This window comes from Lepidochelys olivacea, assembly GCF_965140295.1.
Source record: "Lepidochelys olivacea isolate rLepOli2 genome assembly, chromosome: 1".
Classification (NCBI taxonomy): domain Eukaryota; kingdom Metazoa; phylum Chordata; order Testudines; family Cheloniidae; genus Lepidochelys; species Lepidochelys olivacea.
In genome coordinates, this window is record NC_140411.1 from 162,870,416 (window position 1) to 162,891,992 (window position 21,577).

Below are 21,577 nucleotides of genomic sequence, written 5' to 3' on the forward strand. Positions count from 1 at the left end.
CCAAAAATACTAAACTGATTCCTGTCATAGTTTTCCCATGTAGAGCGAAGCCCACATACGTTAATGACAGGTAAATTAGTGAACAGATGTATTTAAATTCTTTACCAATGGCCAGATTTTTAAAGATATTTAGGTGTCTAAAGATGCAGATAGGAGCCTAGTGAGATTTACCAAGGGCCTAAGTGATTAGTTCATATTTAATTCAATTGGAGTTAGACACTTAGGTGCTTTTGAAAATCCCATGAAGCACCTATCTGCGTATTTAGGCACCTAAATACCTCTGAAAAATTGCCCCCAAATCTTATTTTATGGGCTAAATTGAGGCAACTTTTTCTGCATATACAGTAAAGGAGATGGGCAAGTTAGGCAAAACCCTTAACCAGGCGCTCTCCACCCAAACCTGCAAAATTCACACAGTGCAGATCCCCCCGGTCAGATCCATGAAGTGGCATTGTAGTTTGGTACCTGATGGGCATGTTCAACTGTCTATCGTGGATACTCCCTGTCCATTTTCTCAGTCTCCCATTAGCCTCGCTCACCATGATTTTAGTCCTGCAAGGTGCAGAACACCTAAACATCCCATTGACTTAAATGGTAGTTGCACTCCCCAAGAGCAAATAAGCACCTTGCCAGGGAGAGGGTCACAAATGTTTTCAGGTCTTATCTTTGTTAGCAATTCAGTCACAATACCTGACTGAGTCTAGCTATCTTCCTAAAACCTGAATGAAACATTTCAAAATAGATTGGGGAAATAATATGTATTTCCGTGTCAGGCAAACCTGCATTGCTTTGGGCTGACAAAAATAAGCACTGATACAGCAAAACTCTAAATTTTCTTTGATAATTTTTCACATTTTTCCAATGGCTGTAAAAACGATGAACATGACGACAGAGGGAGTGAAATAAAATCTTACAATTTATACAACTCTAATATTTTAATATATGACATTTTGAGATCTTAAAGTTTTCATCCCTTAAAACACATTGGATAATGCTGCTGATGTTTGAAAAGGGGTTTGCAGTTGAAAAAGGAGTTAGGTTCATTTGTTCAATAATTAACTTTTTTAAAAAAATTAAAAATTGCACATCTGTTTTGCATGTATTTGTAACAACACTTCAAATCATGTGGGAGAGAAATCTCCAAAGAACACAAGCACTCCAGCAACCTGTTTGATCTTTCATGGCTAGCTGGGGAAACTGCACCAGTGGTTCACCTAATTGTAAATGTTGCTTGCATTGGGCTTTCCGAATTGGGTCTTAAAGTTTACTAATCCAATTCCCATTGACTTCAATGGGAGTAAGGTTGGGCCCTTTGAGTAGTAAAGGGAAAATTCACTAAGGGCCAAATTCTGATACCTTTAATCACACTGAGTAATACCTTATTCCACAAGTGGTCCCATTAAGGTGCAATACAATGAATCAAGGTATCAGACTTTGGCCGTGACAAGTAAATAGAAGCTCGAGCCTCAAAATATCTTAGCTGTAAGAACAGTATTATTAATAATATCATCGTGTCACTTTAAAAGACAAAAAGGAGTTCAAGAATCTAAAGGAATCACTCTGCATGGAAAATGGGGATTTTCCAGGCTTTTAAGGGAAAACAGATAAAACGAGTTATCTTTTGCTTTAAATGAAACTCAAATTATGTTTTCTTACTACAAACCATGACACTCTATAGCTAATGTTCCTGTTATTGAGCAATATGTTATTTTAGATGAGACATTACTTTAAAAAAATTATCTAAATAATACTATCAATCATATATTGGGAATTTCAAAAGTTCTGCATTTTAAAATGCTATTGAACTAGATGATGGGCCAAAGCCCCAGCTCTTGTAGGTGGGCAGAGCTCCACTGAAGCGATTCTTATTTATATCAGCTGAGGATCTGCCCCAATTACATTGCATCTATGTTGCAGGGGAAGAAGAAATTCTAGAGCAACTCTGCCCTATATTAAGAATACCAGTGCTATAATAATTAGAGCCCAATCCTGCAGTTCTTATTCAGGGAGAATTGCCCATTAAGTTTAAAGGAGAATTTTCCTGAATAAGGAACACAGGTTCAACCCCTGAGATTGTTCTCTCCTAAAAGAAATAAACCTATGGAACCAATAATATCTTACTTACAGCATCAGTTATATTTGCTATAGGGGGGGAAAAGAACTTACTTCTCCAGAAAAGAAAATAGAGTCCTATTGAAAATAAATATAAGCATACAGACTCTTATGTGATTTTGCTTTCTTGTTTGTGCAGCTGCCCTGGGGTTTGAACTGGTAAACACATTGGCCTCTTAAAGGACATGATTCAGACTGTCCCAGATCCAGCAGCTCATATCAAGGTAATTTTTCTGTTGACTGTAAGTCTTTAAATGTTCAGAAAATAATAATGTTAAGGATTGTATATTCGTATTACATGCCTTCTGTATGGCTTTAAATTCTAACAATTTACCGTTCGTTCATCCCTTTATATTTGTATGTCCTCAAATACTTCACAAAATTAACTTTTTTTTGGGTACTTGTTCCAAAGACTGAAATAGACTTCAGTTGGTCCTATCACATTGAATTTTGAGGATAAGTTTCTGTGGATTATAGAGCTGTACTTTTTTTGCTTAAAATTCATGATGTTCAATAAGTGAATCCACCTGGAAAATACAAAGCTCACACAGCACAGATCCTGTTCCATTGAAGTAAATGGCAACACTTCCACTGACGTTATGGCAGCAGGAAACTGCACATAACATAGAAAACAAAGCAAACCAAAAACCCATAAAAAAGAGTAGATTCTTAGTTGTATATAAATCAGTGGGAGTTTGGCCACTAACTTCAGTGGGACTGGGATGTAGTCCAAAATGCAACACTGCTTTTCTAATCTTGAAAACGGTAATATTTTTTGGACTCCGCTGTGTACATCATATTAGAGCCCAAAGCATTTTCTTACCCTTCTATCATGGAACAGATAATATTTATCTAAGTAGACTTACAAATGTAGCCAACTGCTGTATTATTAAGAACACTACATTTTTGGAAATAGAACATATGCAGTACTGTACCACTTGAGCCCAACAAGCTAACACTGAATACTGTATTTCTGCCTATTATATCATTTTAAAGGCCTTGTTTGGGAAGACATAACTGCTTTGGAAATGACAGGCTTACTTCCTAAAGAACACTGCTGGAACTGTCATTGTCCAGTAAAAAAATGCATCCACACCAGTGTCAAAAGCCAACTGATATTTATTTACATCCAATACTTTAAGACTCTGTTGTTTAGGTTATCGCTGCTCCAGCCACTGAAAGATATCACTTGAAAAATAAAACTGCAGCAGTAAGAGAAATAGATTGACTATGTAGTTTGATGCTGAGCTGATTTTAAATGAAATGTAATGTTTCTTTTGATATCCAGCTCTGAGTATTAAAATCTTCTGGGTTTTATTGGTATCTTAACATTGGGTTTTACAGTATTTGATTCAATTTCTTCTGTTTGCTTGGTCGTATTCTTATAGTTCTGTTAGCTTTTTTACCTTTTGTGGAGTTCCTACTCAGTCAACTGAAAAATAGTAGTCAGCAGCCACAATATAGAATAACTACACTTCTGAAATTTATTTTTATTGAGTTGTAAGTTAAAACAAAAGTATATGGCTGTGGGAAGAGCCACTTTTCACAGTCTTCTTGTATTCAGATGTTTTTAAGGAATATGAGCAGTAAAATATTGATGTGCATAATAATCTGATATGAAAATGGTAACGATTCAAATGTTTTTAAGGCATCAAATATATTTTTGCAGAATGTTGGTATTTTCAGAGCCAAAGATAACACCAAAAAGAACTGAATTTCACATATTTTGCCAAAAATGGCATCAGAAGCAGTTTTTTTCACAATGAGAATTGAATTTCAAAGGGGTGGGAGGTGTGGGGGTTATGTTTGTGTGTGACTTTTGTGGCAAGTCTAATAATGAATGCTTCTGACAGGCTGGCAATTGTAATCAACCATTTTTCCTATGTGTATAGAAAACACACAAGCCTAGGTCCTACATCTTCCAGCAACAGTTACTAGGCTTTTTATAAACTAAATTTGAACCAGGTCTGAGACATGTCCATATCCAACTGTGCTCCAAAAACAGTTACTATAGACACAGAAGACTTATGTTATTCTGTCAACTTAGCACTACTGAGCAAGCAAACTGTATAGTTATAGGAGTAAGAAATGGAGTCTGTTTGCAGCAGCAAAAAATGCCCAAATGTTAATATATCACCAATTTCTGCAAGTACTTTAGCCAATCCATGTGCTTATCATGTTTGTTGAAGTGGAGGGGAGAGAATGAAATCAGTACTAGTTAAAAAAAAAACTTCAGCTCCTCCACATTAATGATAGAATTTACTTTTGTATAAACATATTCTCCAAAAAAACCTAGGGGATGATCCATCGGTCAAGACTTTAAAAATGGACTAGATGAACTACCTAAAATATACCACAGGGAGCAATCATGTATTAGCAGGGGAATAAAATAACTGGCCTAATATGTCTTTTTTTTATCTCTAATTTCTATTCTTTCAGAGGGCTAGAGTAATTTGGCTTTATTTAGTTATTGCTATAGTGTTGTTCAGTTGTAACTATTACTTTACCTCACTGAATGTGTGCTCATATACTTCTGGAGAAAATACTCATTCATGCACATTTAAAATTGCAACTTTGAAGTTCACTTTCCAGGAATGTCTACGTGACTACAATTTGACAACTTGTACATTTGTTAATAGTGAACACAAAAGGAGAGCATGTATGGCCAGTGTGAATATTTGTAGACATTTCTGTGCAATAAGAGTGATTATTTTTTCATTATGTGATGTTTTACATTACATATACAGAAAAAAGCCCCAGTTGCCAAAGAAAAAAAATTAATCATTTTCACTGTTGTATTCCCTAGAAGATAATAAGGTGATAAGTAACAGTCAGCATGGATTTGTCAAGAACAAGTCATGCCAGATCACCTCCTAATAGCATTCTTTGACAGGGTAACAAGCCTTGTGGATGGAGGGAAGCAGTGGATGTAGTATATCTTGACTTTAGTAAGGCTTTTGATACTGTCTTGCATGATCTTCTCATAAACAACTTAAATGGAGCTACTATAAGATGGGCACATAACTGTTGGAAAACAGTTTCCAGAAAGTAGTTATCAATGGTTCACAATTAAGCTGGAAGGGCATAATGAGTGGGGTCCCACAGGGATCAGTTCTGGGTCTGATTCTGTTGAATATCTTCATCAATGATTTAGATCAGTGGTTTTCAAACTTTTTTTTTCTGGTGACCCAGTTGAAGAAAATTGTTGATGTCCATGACCCAACAGAGCTGGAGATGAGGGATTTGGGATGTGTGAGAGGCTCAGGGCCAGGGCAGAGGGTTGAGGTGCAAGGGTGAGGGCTGAGGGGTGGGGCCAGGAATGAGGGCTTCAGGGTGTGTGAGGGGGCTCTGGGCTGGGGCAGGGAATTGGGGTGCAGGAGGGGGTCAGGGCTCTGGGCTGGGGGTGCAGGCTCTGTGGTGGGGCTGAGGATGAGGGGTTTGGGGTGAAAAAGGGGGCTCTGGGTTTGAGGGGGGGCTCAGGGCTGGGTCAGGGGATTGGGGCATGGGCTTACCTTGGGTGGCTCCCAGACAGCGGTGCAATGGGAGTGCTAAGGCATGCTTCCTGCCTATCCTGGTCCTACGGACCACACTGCACCCTGGAAGCAGCCAGCAGCAGGTCCGGCTCCTAAGCGGAGGCGTGCAAGTGGCTCCGTGTGACTCTCGCCCGCAGGCACTGTCTTCCCCCCTTTCCCCCCCAGCTAATGGGAATGCGGAACCGGTGCTCGGGGTAGGTCAGTGTGTGGAGTCCCGTGCCCCCTCCCCCTGCCTAGGAGCCAAACCTGCTGCTGGCCACTTCCGGGATGCAGTGTGGTGTCAGAACAGGTAGGGACTAGCCTGCCTTAGCCAGGCAGCACTGCCAACAGGATTTCTAATGGCCTGGTCGGTGGTGCTGACCAGAGCTGCCGCGACCCAGTGCTTTATATTCTGTGACCCAGTATTGGGTCGCAACCCGCAGTTTAAAAACCACTGATTTAGATCATGGCATACAGAGTACACTTACAAAGTTTGCAGACAGTACCAAGCTGGGAGGGATTGCAAATTCTTTGGAGGATAGGATTAAAATTCAAAATGCTCTGGAAAAACTGGAGAAATAGGCTGAAGTATATAGGATGAAATTCAATAAGGACAAATGCAAAGTAATCCACTTAGAAAGGAACAATTAGTTGCACACCTACAAAATGGGAAATGACTGCCTAGGAAGAAGTACTGTGGAAAAGTGATCTGGGGGTCATAGTGGATCACAAGCTAAATATGCGTCAACAGTGTAACGCTGTTCCAAAAAAAGCAAACATAATTCTGGGATGTATTAGCAGGAGTATTGTAAGCAAGACATAAAAAGTAATTCTTCCGCTCTACTCTGTGCTGATTCAGTCCCAACTGGAGTATTGTGTCCGGTTCTGGGTGACACATTTTAGGAAAGATATGGACAGTTGGAGAACGTACAGAGGTGGACAACAAAGGTGACTGAAGGTCTAGAAAACATGACCTACGAGGGAAAATTGAAAAAATTGGGTTTGTTTAGTCTAGAAAAGAGAAGCCTGAGAGGGGACATAATAACAGTTTTCAAGTGAATAAAAGTTTGTTACAAGGAGGAGGGTGAAAAATTGTTCTACTAAATGTCTGAGGATAGGACAAGAAGCAGTGGGCTTAAATTGCAGCAAGGGAGGTTTAGGTTGGACATGAGGAAAAACTTTCTAACTGTCAGGGTAGTTAAGCACTGGAATAAATTGCCTAGGGAGACTGTGGAATCTCCATCATTGGAGATTTTAAAGAGCAGGTTAGACAAACACCTGTCAGGAATGTCTAGGTAATACTTAGTCCTGTCGTGAGTGCAGGGGACTGGACTAGATGACCTCTTGAGTTCCCTTCCAGTCCTTTGAGTCTATAATTCTGTGGTTACTGCACTTTACAACGAGAACTGAGGCGTGCCTGATTCCAAAACCCATGTACCATCAAACTTTGGGAGTGTTTTAAGTCTGAATCTTGGTCTGGATCCAGATTGATCAGTTTAAGCCCATCTCTAATGAACGTTAAGATTTGAAATTATGCCGCCTGATTGAAGCATTTATAATTTTAATCGTTATTTTCCTGTTCATTCTAAAAGTGCAGTTGCCCCAAACCACCATTTTGTGTTTTCATTCAAAATTGTTTGGCAGGAATGAAAAGAGAAGGATATTTTATGTGGACAATGTACCATGAATGTATTCAGTTCTAGCTTGGAGTATACAAAGAGAATGAATGGCTTGGAAATTTGGTCCAGATCCTGCAAACATTTATATATGTGCTTAAGCTCTGTGCATGAGAGTGGTCCCATTACAGTCAATGGGACAACTCATATGTAGGACCCTACAAAATTCACGGCCATGAAAAACACGTCATCTGGTCTCCCTCTGTGAAATCTGGTCTTTTGTGTGGTTTTACCCTATACTGTACAGATTTCACAGGGGAGACCAGCATTTCTCAAATTGGGGGGTCCTGACCCAAAAGGGAGCTGCAGGGAGGTTGCAAGATTATTTTAGGAGAGTCATGGTATTGCCACCCTCACTTCTGCGCTGCCTTCAGAACTGGGTGGCTGGAGAGCGGCGGCTGTTGGCCGGGCGGCCAACTCTGAAGGCAGCGCTCTGCTAGCAGCCGTGCAGAAGTGAGGGTGGCTCTACCATTCTATGCCACCCTTACTTCTGTGCTGCTGCTGGCGGCAGCTCTGTCTTCAGAGCTGGGCTCCCACCCGGCAGCCGCCCCCCTCCAGCTCCTCATCTCTGAAGGCAGCGCCGCCACCAGCAGCAGCACAGAAGTAAGGGTAGCAGTTCTGCAATCCCCCCCACACACACAATAACCTTACGACCCCCCCCCTCCCCAACTCCTTTTGTGTCAGGACCTCTACATTACAACACGGTGAAATTTCATATTTAAATAGCTGAAATAATGAAATTTATGATTTTTAAAATCCTATGACCGTGAAATTGACCAAAGTAGACTGAATTTGGTAGGGCCCTACTCATATGGGTAAAGTTAATCATGTGCATAACTGTTTGCAGGAGTAGGACCTTAGTTTGCCATTTAGACAGAGTTATTACTGGCAAATAAGTAGTGCTTAGTCACATGAGATTGGTGTAATAGGTAACTATAAACAGTAAAGATGTTTATTTGATTTAAAATAAGGTCAGGAATTTCTCTTGATTCAAAAAGCTTCAATTAATACAAAGGAATTCATGTTGGACAGTCATTTGTAGAGTTTTTGATTTGTTGAAAGTCTTACCATGGTACTTGGGTACCATGCCCAAGCGTTTATGACAAAGCTTGACTCTTCCAAAATGGTTTTGCTGTAGGAGGATTGTGTGCTGAAAAGATGATGACATCCAGTACTGTTTGAAAGAGCACTGGTTTCCTTTATATTTCATTCCTGGAAGAGGGGTATTGTTTTAAGTTGGAGCTGTAAGGAATTAGATGCAAAATATGATATAAAAGATGATTTTGTCCATGGTACCACATAATCAAGATGTGTTTTGGTATTAACAGAATATCAGGATTGGGCACCTTCAGCTGAGTTTGAGTACTAGCCGGCACAGCCTTCTGGCAGATTAATCAGCTGGGTTGTGGTAGGACAGCCTGATTGGCCAGTCCCCACCCCACTCATTGGCCAACGGGAACCAGCAGGCCTGCTTTGAAGCTCAGCAGTTGCTGGCTACTTAATGCTTTGTCCTACAGCTGTGACTGTGGTTGCTCCTGTCCTGCATTAGCTTTTGCCTTGCTCTGGTTCTGCTCCAGCCTTTGCTCCTACCCTGATCCCGAGTCTAACTCTGACCCTTGCCTCTGGTTCCTGACTGGGGTTCTGACTCCTGGCTCTGGTTTCCAGCTCCCTCGGCCTTGTTCTAACTATTGAGCTGGACTGCCAGTGCCCAGGCCTGACCCAGAAGAGTTTAAACTCAACCAAAAGTTCCTTTGTGCCATATGTATTAAGGTTCAAATCCAGAAAAGACACCATTAGTATTAGCTTTTTATGGAGTGAAAATATGGAACATGGAAAACATGGAATGTTCTTTTTCTCAGAGAAGCAGAGCCTTTGCTTTGCTTGGTGTACTTGTTTTCCTTTGTGACAAGTGGATATCTCACTGTTTAGCATTTAAGGGTGGAGAAGCTAAACAAGGAGCCAAGTAAGGGTTTTTTTAAAAAAAGATTTTTAACTTAACAGTATATCTATTCATATCCAAAAGAGAGGTTATGGATGTTTTCAGAAAGGTCAGAGCTTAACTTATCTCTTTGCAAGGGCAAGACTAATTGCCATTTACATAGGTTTTTACTTGATTTTTTTGCTTTACTATTCATTAAAAACAAGTACTTGTAATAGTAGCCATAGCAACACATTGTGCAAATGCTACCTCAGATGAGCATGGCTTGTTTTTAAAGGAAAATACTTATAAAACACCAATAGTTAAAATAAAGGCTGTATTTTTTTAAGAGCCAAATTCTGTTTTCAGCAGCCTGGCCTGCAAATGTCTGGTGTTTTTCTGGCCGCCTGGATATGATCCATTCAACGTGTTTCACTGCTGTGGGGGAATTTCTGGAGTCATATTTCAAGAAAGATATTTAAGTCCTTTCTCTCTTTCCTGCAGGATCCTTTAATTTGGATCCCTCACTTGGTTTTCTGAGGACAGCAGTTATGGATATGTAATAATGGGGTTACTCCATTTATCGTGATAGACCCCCAGCTGGTGTAAATGGGTGAAGATCCACTAAAGTCAGAGCAAGGTTGACTTGCATCAGCTGAGGGTCTGGCCCACGTATGTCTACGTGGTTCAAAATTTTCTTTTTGTTGGATGATAAAACAAGAAGAGAGGGATAAATGTCTTGGGGGGGGAAACGTTTATTTTTGATGTTTTGTTCCGGGTACTTTTCAGCTGTGATCTTCAGAGTAGTCATTATCAGATGCAGGATTCACTGACATCTGAAAAGTTCCAGTGTAGTGGAGACATTTGTTGATTGTATTGTGTGCTTTAACATTTGAGAAGTTGAAGACAAAAGGGATGCTTTATCTCCTAGGTCAATGGTGGCACTTTTTTTGGAGACTTGTCAAGAAACATTCTAAACCGTGGGCCACATTCTGCGGGTATACACCTGTGCAACCTCATTGGCGAGGACCAGGTTTAGCAGTGAATGTGGGTGAAGTGCAGTATTGACAGTGCTCCACAGTTTGGTTCATTCATGTGACCCCCAGTCTGCTGGTGGTAAAGTCTGGTACATTATCCCTCCACTGTACCTCCTAATGCCTCAGATGGAGGTATCTTACATATTAGTTACTTACATGTAACTCACCTGTCAACACAGGTGAGTTACAATGGTTATCTTGGCATTATTACATGTATCTGGATACTGGTTCCTCCTTACTCTCAGAGATGAGGTTACGCTTTACATCCATTTTACATTCAGGACTGAGACATAATTATTGACATAGAGATTACAGCAGTCAAACACCTTTCTTTCTTTCTTTCTTGAACACCAGTCTCCCCCTCTCATCCCCAAGCAAACATCATCTTGGTAAAATAAAAGAGAGATAATGGCTTCTGTGTGCTGTAATTGATGAACTTTCAGCATTTCTGAGCAAATCCAAGATCTTTGCCAACAGCCAGATGGAAAACAATGCTAATGACATGTTCAAAGGGAAGCATGTTATTTTGATAGGAGATGGTCTAGAGACTTTAATCTCTATTGTTCGGGGGACAAATAGCATGGATAATTCCTTAAATACAACCACTTTTAAACAACAATTATCTCTTTCATAAACAGGAAGGGGCATAATACAAAGTACTTAATGCATTTTTAATGCACTGGCTAGCATGTATGTTTTCCACTGTCCTGTGCTGGATGGAATCAGATACTTTCAAATGCTATTACAACTGATGGAGGTTCTCCTTCAGCTCATATTGTAGAAGACTGTGGTTTTGAAGCCAAAGGGGATGGAGTCTGTTGAGGGCTTATTCCTTCCTTCACCCACTCACTTCCTTGGTCCTTCTCGCATGAACAGAGAGCAACAATACCCGAAGTCCAAAGGTGCAAACAATTCAATGTTTATTGGGGTGAACTTCCAGCAAGCATGATTCCAGTTTCCTTCCTTAGTATCCTCCTTCCCAGCTCTGACACCACAGAGCCTTACACCTGTGTCCCTGTTCCCATTCCTGCCCTTAGCTAAACATGATTCCAATTTCCTTACCCACATTCCCTGTTCCCATCTCCCCCTTTAACTAAACATGATTCCAATTTCCTTACCCACATTCCCTGTTCCTATCTCCCCCATCCATACCCCCACACCCACTCACTTCCTGATTGACTGCAGACTATATAGTAAAACTTGAATTCTGCTTAGCTATACCTTAACCAATCATTTTCCTGAAATTTAACTAACCAATCCTAACATATTGTAACATGATTATGTAACCAATTATATCCCACCACCTTAATTAGTTTACACCCAGCAAAATTAATTATACAGCAGACAGGAACAATCACAGAACCAGACAGAGATTATACAGACAAAGAATAGCAAAGTGGGAACTATAATGACAAAACAATACAGAAGTGAGGATTTCACATCCCACCTATTGATAAGTGAGTTCTTGCCAGACAGGATGCTATCAAACTAAGTTTCCTTTTACATCTTCTAGGCACTTCCCTTTCTCTGGAGGTGATAGGCACTATCAGGACAGGATTGTATTTCTAACAGCCCAATAGCACCTTCTTTCAATGTGACTAGTTTGGAATGTGAGGAGGTGACCGGTCGCTTCCCAGCTTATGGCTGCCTCCGCTGCTTAGCCAAAGGCCTTAGCCTAAGCACAGGGCCTCAGACTGTCACAGTAAGAGAAGGACCTTACACTGGCAGACAGTGATTTTGATTCTTTCTTTTATACCTCTGGAACTAGCCAAGTGATAAGAATACACCTAAATTCTTAGAGTACAGGCCTTTACCGACAGGCCTGAATATCTATATCCTAACAGAGTCTGACTGGGATGGCTAAGCTGTGGGGAGAATGAACCGTGGTGAGGGAATAAGAGAGAAGACTGAGACAGGGACAGGCTGCAGGGGAGTGGGAGGAAACTGCTGCATTAATAATGTAGGATTCTGTTCTTTACTCCCTGGAAGCAGAAGGGGTCAGGAGTGAGGTGAACAGAGGCAAAGGGGACTGCGTCCACTAGAGCACACTTCCTTCCGGAACCTGGAATGCAACCCCGGATTCCTGAGTCTCATCATTCCTGACAAACTATGTGTCTCGTCCTCTTCTAATGCACGGCCACTGTTTTCGGTGACAGCATTAGCTCACATGGCAGGGGTTTTGCTGTGAATCTAAATGTTCCAGCCCTGCTGATGACCCATGTGGGTGTCAGTATGGTTCCACATGATAGAAATTCTGTTGGTTTTTTTAGTTTGCTTTTCTAAATATGTAAGAAATTACACACACAAAAAATGTTAAAAAACATTAAGGTCACAAAGTCAAGCAATCAAAAGTTAGCAAATGCAACAATTAAGGCTGGATTGGGACCTGTGGGCAACATAGGCAGAGGAATGTCTAGTCTGAAATGCCACTGCATTATGGCTCCAAGCAGCTTAATAACTGTGGGCTGGCTTCAGGACTTATTCAGGTTTGCACATAACTACTAGCAGAAATTTAGACCTCTACAGGGTTAGCAGAAGCTCAGCAGTGTTTTTGAGAATGTCTGTGGCACCTAAAATTTGGACGTAGGTGCCTACAGTGAATCTAAGCCTTAGCCCCTGTATTTGCAACCTAGCAAACCCCTCAGTCTATCCAGTTTAGCTCTGACCTTCCATGTGCCTTGGGCAGTCCCTCCATTGTTTCCAGCTGTCTTTACTACATAAAAGGGGCTCAATTCTTTTTCCCATTGAGTCCAAAAGAGTGCTTGGCACATGCATTAACTTTAACGAGGTGTGTGATTGTCTTTGGATTAAAGACTGATTTAATGGCAGTCATTAGCACCTGCTCTCATAACAGTAAGGTTTTGTGAAACGTTGAAATCTGCTATTTCAAATTCAGGAAAATATTATTTTAAGTGAAATGCTATTACTAAATGAAATAAATGTGGTCCATTAAGGTTATTCCATGATGAACCAGCACAACTTTTGTTTCATTATACCCTTATTCTGGGTGTAAGTTTTCCAGAAACCAAAAATCTGGTAAAGGTAACATATGCGAATAATACCCTCTAAGAATTCTGCATAACTTCAGAATTCCTATATCCAACAGAGCTACCACTGTTTTCTAACAGTATAAAACCTTTAATACTAGGGATCCTGTTTATAAAGAATATGTTGTTGTTTATTGACTCCTGATTAAAACAAATATACAACTCACATCTGTATGCATACATGTTCTTATTACTCCTCATCAACAGGGAACATTTAGGGATAGGAAAGAACATTTGGTCCCTGAAGGTGACCATTCCCATATCTCACATAACTCTTCTACCATGGGGCCTGATCCCCCAAACCCTGGCTCACATGAATGGTCTTTGCTCAGGCACATGGCTGCACACTGAAGTCAATAAGACTGCTCAAGTCAGTGATCCTTGTTCAGGAGCCAGCCCATCATTACAAAGTGCAAGAGTCTCTACTCTCAAAAGCACAAAGAGCTGACGTTATGCTTCATGTACACAATGGAAGAAAAATGAGATCACAGAAGAGAACCTTGAAAAGAGCACTGATTAGAATAAGGAGTCCGGTGGCACCTTAAAGACTAACAGATTTATTTGGGCATAAGCTTTTGTGGGTAAAAAACCACTTCTTCAGATGCATGGAGTGAAAATTACAGATGCAGGCATTATATAATGACACATGAAGAGAAGGGAGTTACCTCACAAGTGGAGAACCAGTGTTGACAGGACTAATGCGATCAGGATGGATGTAGTCCACTTCCAATAATAGATGAAGAACAAGGAAAATAACAGAACACCACTGGCCATCACGTACAGCCCCCAGCTATAACCTCTCCAGCACATTATCAACAATCTACAACTTATCCTAGAAAACGATCCCTCATTCTCACAGACCTTGGGAGGCAGGCCAGTCCTCGCTTACAGACAGCTCCCCAACCTGAAGCAAATACTCACCAGCAACTATACACCACACCACAGAAACACTAACCCAGGAACCAATCCCTGTAGCAAACCTCGTTGCCTACTCTGTCCTCATATCTACTCTAGCGACACCATCAGAGGACCCAACCACATCAGCCACACCATCAGAGGCTCATTCACCTGCACGTCTACGAATGTTATGCATGCCATCATGTGCCAGCAATGCCCCTCTGCCATGTATATTGGCCAAACCGGACAGTCCCAACGTAAAAGAATAAATGGACACAAATCTGATATCAGGAATGGTAACATACAAAAGCCAGTAGGAGAACACTTCAATCTTCCTGGACCTTCTGTAACAGATTTAAAAGCAGCTATACTTGAGGGGAGGGATAATTCAGTGGTTTCAGCATTGGTCTGCTAAACCCGGGGTTGTGAGTTCAAACCTTGAGGGGGCCATTTAGGGATCTAGGGCAAAAATTGGGGATTGGCCCTGCTCTTTGAGCAGGGGGTTGGACTAGATGACCTCCTGAGGTCCCTTCCAATCCTGATATTCTATGATTCTAACAAAAAAGCTTCAGAAACAGACTTCAAAGAGAAACAGCAGAACTAAAATTCATTTGCAAATTTAACACCATTAATTTGGGCTTGAATTGGGACTGGGAGTGGCTGGCTCATTACAAAAGCACCTTTGCCTCTCCTGAACTTGACACCTATTCTATTATTGGGAATGGACTACATACAGCCTGATTGAAGTGGCCCTGTCAACACTGGTTCTCCACTTGTGAGGTAACTCCCGTCTCTTCATGTGTCATTATATAATGCCTGCATCTGTAATTTTCACTCCATGCATCTGAAGTGGTTTTTTACCCACGAAAGTTCATGCCCAAATAAATCTGTTAGTCTTTAAAGTGCAACCGGACTCCTTGTTGTTTTTGTGGATACAGACTAACACGCCTACCACCGATGCTTGACACTGATTAGAATGGAATCCAATAAGGCTATGTCTACACCGCAGCTGAGAGGTGTAATTTCCAGCATGGGTAGATAGATGCACTAGCTCTGCTCGGGCTAGTGCACTAAAAATAGCAATGTGGCTGCAGAAGCACATGTAGCAGCTTGGGCTAGCCTCCCAAGTGCAATCCCCCCCAACTCCCTGGGTATGTACTTGGGCAGCTGGCACACAGCGAAATGCAGCCACACTGCTCTCTTTAGCATTCTCGCCCCTGCAGAGCTAGTGTGTGTGCACCTCCCTACTTCTGTGCAGACATACTCTAAGGGGCTGATCCAAAATCAGACAAAGTCAAGGGAAAGATCAGATCAGGCTTCAAGTGCAGAGCCATTAAATTCATTTAATTAGAGAAACTAAACAGAGAAGTGAACTTTTGGCTGGAAACTCCCTGATTTGCATTTACAGCATCAGAAAACCAGTCGTACTTTTAAAATTCTCTCCCTTAACTGTGTTCTCGCAGCATTCTAGCCAATCCACTAGCAGAACATGGTACTTCTCAACAGACGACATTAACTCAGAAGAAAATATACTTGAATTTATTACATGATAATAATACACAAAATAACAAATGCACACAACAGAAGCAATTATATAAGTAAACATTTAACTCCAAGATTGATTTTTTAAATTGCTAATAACTTAAATCAAAGAGAAAATAGGGATAATTTTACTAATGGCATCTAATCAGTGCCTTAATTTTAAATACATAGCCATAGAGGTCAAAATGCATAAGATCTCATGCAAGTACAGAAGTGGAACCAGAATGAATAAGAATTCCTCACTTGACCAGAGTCCTCTAATTGGGAAGAGCTTAAACACATGGAGTAAGAGACCTTGGATGTACATAGTTCTCTCTAGATTTCTCTCTAAGAAGGATGCATTTATAAACAGTCTTTCAAAATAAGTGCAAGCCCTGAACTGATGTAGAAATCTGATGCTGTGTCTCCTGTTGGCCTGAGACCTTTCTTTCTGAGAGGCCACCTGTCTGAATATGCCAATTGCCCAGATACAATCAGGAGAGGGGGGTTCCCCTTAATTCAAAAGGGAGGGGGGGTCCAGTGGTGGAGCATTCTCTTTGAGGGGCCTTCAGCTCTGCTACAATCTTCCTTCTGATCTGAAATAGCCCTTGTCTGCTGGTCTTCCAGGCGCACTGCAAGGAACCTCTACGGCATGGGCTGTTGTGGAGGTTGGGCTTTGATGAGGGTTAGATCTGCAGGGGATGGGGAGGGGAGTTTTGTGTTCTGTTGGCTGTATGATTGTATTTGTTTTTGTAGCTTATGGCAAGAGTGTCCCATTTTACTTTGTATAAAAATCTTAAGGAACTAAAATGGATACACGGTCATATTTATCCATTCCACTGGTTGTCCTGCCCAGGGGTGAAAGTAAGTTAGAGGACTTACCGGTAGGCCGGAGTCCTGAGCCTGAGCGTGGCCTCAACCGGAAGAGGCAGGGCCTTAAATCCCCGGGCTCTTTACATCTTGATTTAAAGGGCCCGGGGCTCCAGCTGCGGTAGTGGCTACTGGGAGCCCCGAGCCCTTTAAACCACCCCCGAGCAACCAGCTGCAGAGGCGGCTGGGAGCCCGGGGCTCGGGGGCGATTTAAAGGGCCCAGGGCTCCAGCTGCCACTACCGCAGCGGAGCCCTGGGCCCTTTAAATCACTGAGGAGCCCTGAGGACTCCTGGCTGCTACCGCTACCCCGGGGCTCTGGGCTCTGGAAGAGCTTTAAAGGGCCTGGGGCTCCACTGTGGTACCAGGGCTTCGGCAGCAGGGCTCCGATGGGGATTTAAAGGGCCGGGGCGGTAGCGGCGGCTGGAGCTGCAGGGCTCTTTAAATCCCTGCCGGAGCCCCGCCGCCGCTACCCAAGGGCTTTAAATTGCTGTCTGGGAAAGCCAGTCCCGGTACGGCGCACTGGCTCTTCCCTGTATGCAGTACCGGCTTACTTTCACCTCTGGTCCTGCCTCACGTTTTAACATGAATTATATGTTGGAGTTATACAAGGGTTGCCAGTTGATACAGAAGCAACCCTCCTATTAAGTTGCCTGCAGGTATCCCCTAAAAACATTTTAAAGTTCCTTCCACCATGTCTTCTTTTTAAATAAAAGCAGAAGAAGGAAAAAAAATCCACCTCAATGGGTCTCAGTGCTGGTGCATCTGTTTGCAGAACTGGTGGCACTGAGAAGGTAATAATGCAAGTCTATAGTCAAGCAACACAAAACTATATGGATTTCCATTCACATGCATGGAATACATGAAGCATGTTTTCATCAAGGCTAGCACTGACAGAATAATTCAGAGTGGATTTCTGCTATGATGGGCTTTAAGGGGGATCACATTTGTGGGGGCAAGTGGACTTTTGTGTTGGCTGTTTAATTTTATTTGTTTTTACAACATATGACTGGGCACCTAGAGCTTTGCAAAGGTGCCCCTGTTTTCTTTTGTATATATTGAAATAAATCATAATATCTGGTGAATTTAACCGCTTTTTCTGTTCCTTTATGTACAATCTTTGTGTGTGCAGATTTCAAAACTGATTTCTGTCAATGGTCTTTGCATTTTCCACATGCATCTTAGAGACACACATGATTAATATGATTTTGTTATTCCATGATTTTATGGAAGAAAACATAGTCATCACTGATAAAGTTTGCAGATGACACTAAAATTAGGAAGTGGTAAATAATGAAGAGAGGTTCTCTATATTATTATCATTGATTATTTATTTGTATAATTGAAACATGTAGGGACACCAGGACCAGGCATGGACCAGGACCCAACTGTGTTAGGTGCTTTACAAAGACAGAACAAAAAAGACACTCCGTGCCCCAAGGAGTTTACAATCTAAGTATGAGGCAGGAGACAACAGATGGAGACAGACTACTGGGGAGTGAGTACAAGGAAACAATGGAACAAGATAGCTGTTAGATCAGCGCAGATTTTTTTAATCTTTTTTCATTTGTGGACCCCTAAAAATTTTCAAATAGCGCTGCGGACCCCATTGGAAATCATGTTCTGCCTACCCCTAAGGTAGCACAGACCACAGGTTGAAAACCACCTGATCAGAGGGAAATTTCATTTAGGAACACTGAGTTCAAGGTTCCTTTGGGCTACACAGGAGATATTTCCAATTATTCCGGTATAATTATACAAGCATAGTTGAAGTGCTATAGTTATATTTGTATAAGTCCCCCACCTGGATACTCTTATTCCAGTATAAGAGTGGCTATTTTCCATTTATTTTAAGCCACTTCCAAAATGACATAAACTAAGCTGGAAAAAGGTCATCTTGTACCTACATAAGAGCATCCATGCCGGGAGTTACACCAATATAACTATAGTGCTTTAACATTTTATCTTATACCAGTGTAACTATCCTGTATAGACTAACCCTAAGTCAACAAATATGCTTTCTTCAGCTACTATTTCATTCCTCTCTTTCCACTGAATCTACCTCATTTTGTCGTGTGAAGTCTGTGGATGTAGTGGTCTACATGGGAAGAACAGTATCTGAGACGAGTACTTTAAGATATGCCCCAATCTCTAGATTCATTTGTCTTCAGGGTTTTCTGAAAACACATTTTCCTTACAGCTTTCATAAGATCACAAATCATGAGCCATTTCTCAATGAAACGGACCTGTCAAATATGAGGAAACAATAAGGGCTGGTATAAAAAGTGAAAAATATTAATTCTTAAGAAAGAAAGAGAGTTCTTTTTATGTGGTAAACAGGTAGGGGACCTATATCCCAGCAAATGCCCTTGATGTCTTCCTTTCCAGTGGTAATCCCTATTCTTTTGAAAAGCTAATAAAAACGGTGTATGAAAGAAATTCCTGCGGCTGTGCAGAACTCACCCTCCTAGGGAGAGAGCCAGATGTGCTAGTTAATAATCCAGCAAACATCCAAAGCTAGGGTAGGGATCACTTGGTATCACCTAAACCAGACATTCTGTGTAGAGAGAATGCAATATTGCAAGCTGGTCACATTCACACCAGAGACGTGCAGTCTTATTTTTTTTAATAAAGGGGGACACAGACAGTCAGAGACAGAGACAGTATGTCTGTTCTGAGGAGCAGCAAAGTAGCAGCACACTCTTCCACATGTGCATTAGTCTGTCAGCATGGATTCTGTTATCCAGATGTTGGGATGGATCCTATGGCAAGGATTGTGAGGGAAAAATCTTTAAAAAGAAATCAAATTCCAATGGTGAAATTAAGGTTACCAGACTTTTAAAAATACAATAGTGTAATTTTAAAGAATGCTCTGGGTTTTTAAATTTTATTACTAATTCTAGACACAGTACTTATTATTGTTATTATTTGTGTATCTTTCTGTGCATCTTCCAAGTACAAATTCATTTTCCTTTAGCTTTAACTTAAACTTACCTATCAACTTTAACACTGGCATGCCTCAGGATAAGCAATGACATACGCTTTTTTAAAAATGTTTCAGATCAGCTCTAATAAACTGAAGAATAACTTGTGTTATTTTGCCAATTGGGTCCAGAGTTGACAAAGTACATGTTCAAAACTTGTTGGGATCTCTTCTGGTCCCCCTCCACCGATTCCTAACCCAACATGACCTCTGTTTTCACTCAAATATGTCCGTTGTAAATCCAGAAATATATTTGAAGTGACAATCAAAATAAATCAACATAAATTAAGCTTAAATAAATAAATAAAATTTACTTCTCCTCCCCCCATTAGATGGAAATCTAAATTACTGATGGCGTTTGTAATATATTTGTAATTTGAAAGCAAGGGCTTTGAGTTACTAAGTATAATATGTGTTACATACACACAAATAATGTTTATAGAAGTGTAGGGTGGTCATGGTTCTCTCCCCGTCAATCAAGGGGGGAGACCACGCCCCCTTGCTGTAATACTCCTAGAGCCGCTCTGTTCAGGGGGGACATTAGCCAACAGTTAACAGGCCTTGGCCATCAGTCCAGGCCAGCAGCAATTGGGTATGGTAGCTCCGACACTGCCAGAGCAAGGCAGCACACAGTTAAGGGGTCTGGCCTGCAGTTGGGCAGGGTAGTGGCATGTCTCTAGGCCCAGCATCTTCAGTCAGGATGGGGCCATAATCAGCTAAAGGGCTCTGGCCTGCTGTCTATCTATCTACCCAAGGCCCTCAGTTAGGGCGGGGCAGCAATCAGGTAAGGGCTCTGGCCTACCGTTAGGCCGAGCAACCCTAAGCAGCCTAGGAGAGATTAGCTCTCTGATGGGAGAGTCAGCGAAACCATCTGGCGTCCTAGCTTGGGTGGGCGTCAAACCAATGCAGTCCTCCTGGCCTGAAGGCTTGTCTACACTGGCAATTAACAGTGCTGCAACTTTCTCGCTCGGGGCGTGAAAAAACTCCCCCCTGAGCGCAACAGGTTGCAGCTCTGTAAAGCGCCAGTGTAGACAGTGCCCCAGCGCTGGGAGCTATGCCCCTCGTTGAGGTGGTTTTTTTAGCGCGCTGCGCTGCAACCACACAAGGCATGTTAAAGCGCTGCCGTGGCAGTGTAGACTAGCCCTAAAGGTGGGGAGGTTGCCACCCCTGATGGTGTGGTGGCAGTGGGACATAGGCCCACCCACTCCACTGCATCCCAGCCCAGGGCCCTAATAGTGGCGGAGTAATCCGGCCACAACGCACTGGCTGGCAGTCGGTAACACAACCGAACCCTATTTGGCTTCCCTGGGCTCCTTCCTATGCTCCCAGTCTGGGGGTACCTGGATTCTGGGATCATCGTTCGCCTTACTGGGTTAGACAGCTAGTGGCAGCCGCAACAGCTCCTTGGTGTCCCTGGTGTCTGGCAGCTCCAGCAGCTCCTCTAGGTCTCTGGCAGTATAGCGGCCTCTGTCAGGTCCGGGCTCCAGCAGCAGGCCAGGGGGTTGGGGGAGAGAGGTCCTGCTCCTTTCCCCAACTGAACTGGAGGGCCTGCCTTTTATAGTTCTGGTTCCTGTCCTGTCCCTCTGCTTCTGGCGGAATGGCTGCAGGTGTCCCAGTTCTGCCCATCAGGGGGTGGTCATGGTTCTCTCCCCATCAATTGGGGGGGAGGGAGGAGAGACCACACCCCGTGGCTTTCTCTCTGTTGTGCTTGGTCTCTGTGGCTCTGCTCCCACAGTGAGCTTCACATGGGCATAGGCGCACGCAGATCCTAAACCCCATGCACATGGCAAAACACCGTGCGCACAAAATTTGCACAGAAGCACAAAAATTTGCACAGAAGAAATGTTTTGCGCGCACGGCCTGTCAAAAAGTAGAGGGAACGTTGGCACTGGGGTGCAGAGCCTCCTTGATTTCAGTGGGATTCATGGGGTGGGGGACAGACCCCACCTGCTTGGAGCTCTTTGCAGGGTCCTGACTTCAGAAGGTACCAGTAACAGCAAAAGTCA

At 42.3% G+C, this 21,577-nt stretch overlaps 1 protein-coding gene across 2 annotated transcripts in view; it reads left to right on the forward strand.

Moving 5' to 3' along the window:
* The window catches only part of ERG (ETS transcription factor ERG), a 214,242-nt gene that overhangs the window by 73,447 nt on the left and 119,218 nt on the right, over positions 1-21,577 (forward strand). For both annotated transcript variants that reach the window (XM_084621435.1, XM_084621434.1), the window contains exon 2: positions 2,252-2,336. In XM_084621435.1, the coding sequence (XP_084477561.1) occupies positions 2,298-2,336 (39 nt within the window). In that variant the 5' untranslated portion in view covers positions 2,252-2,297. The remainder of the gene's footprint in view (positions 1-2,251; positions 2,337-21,577) is intronic.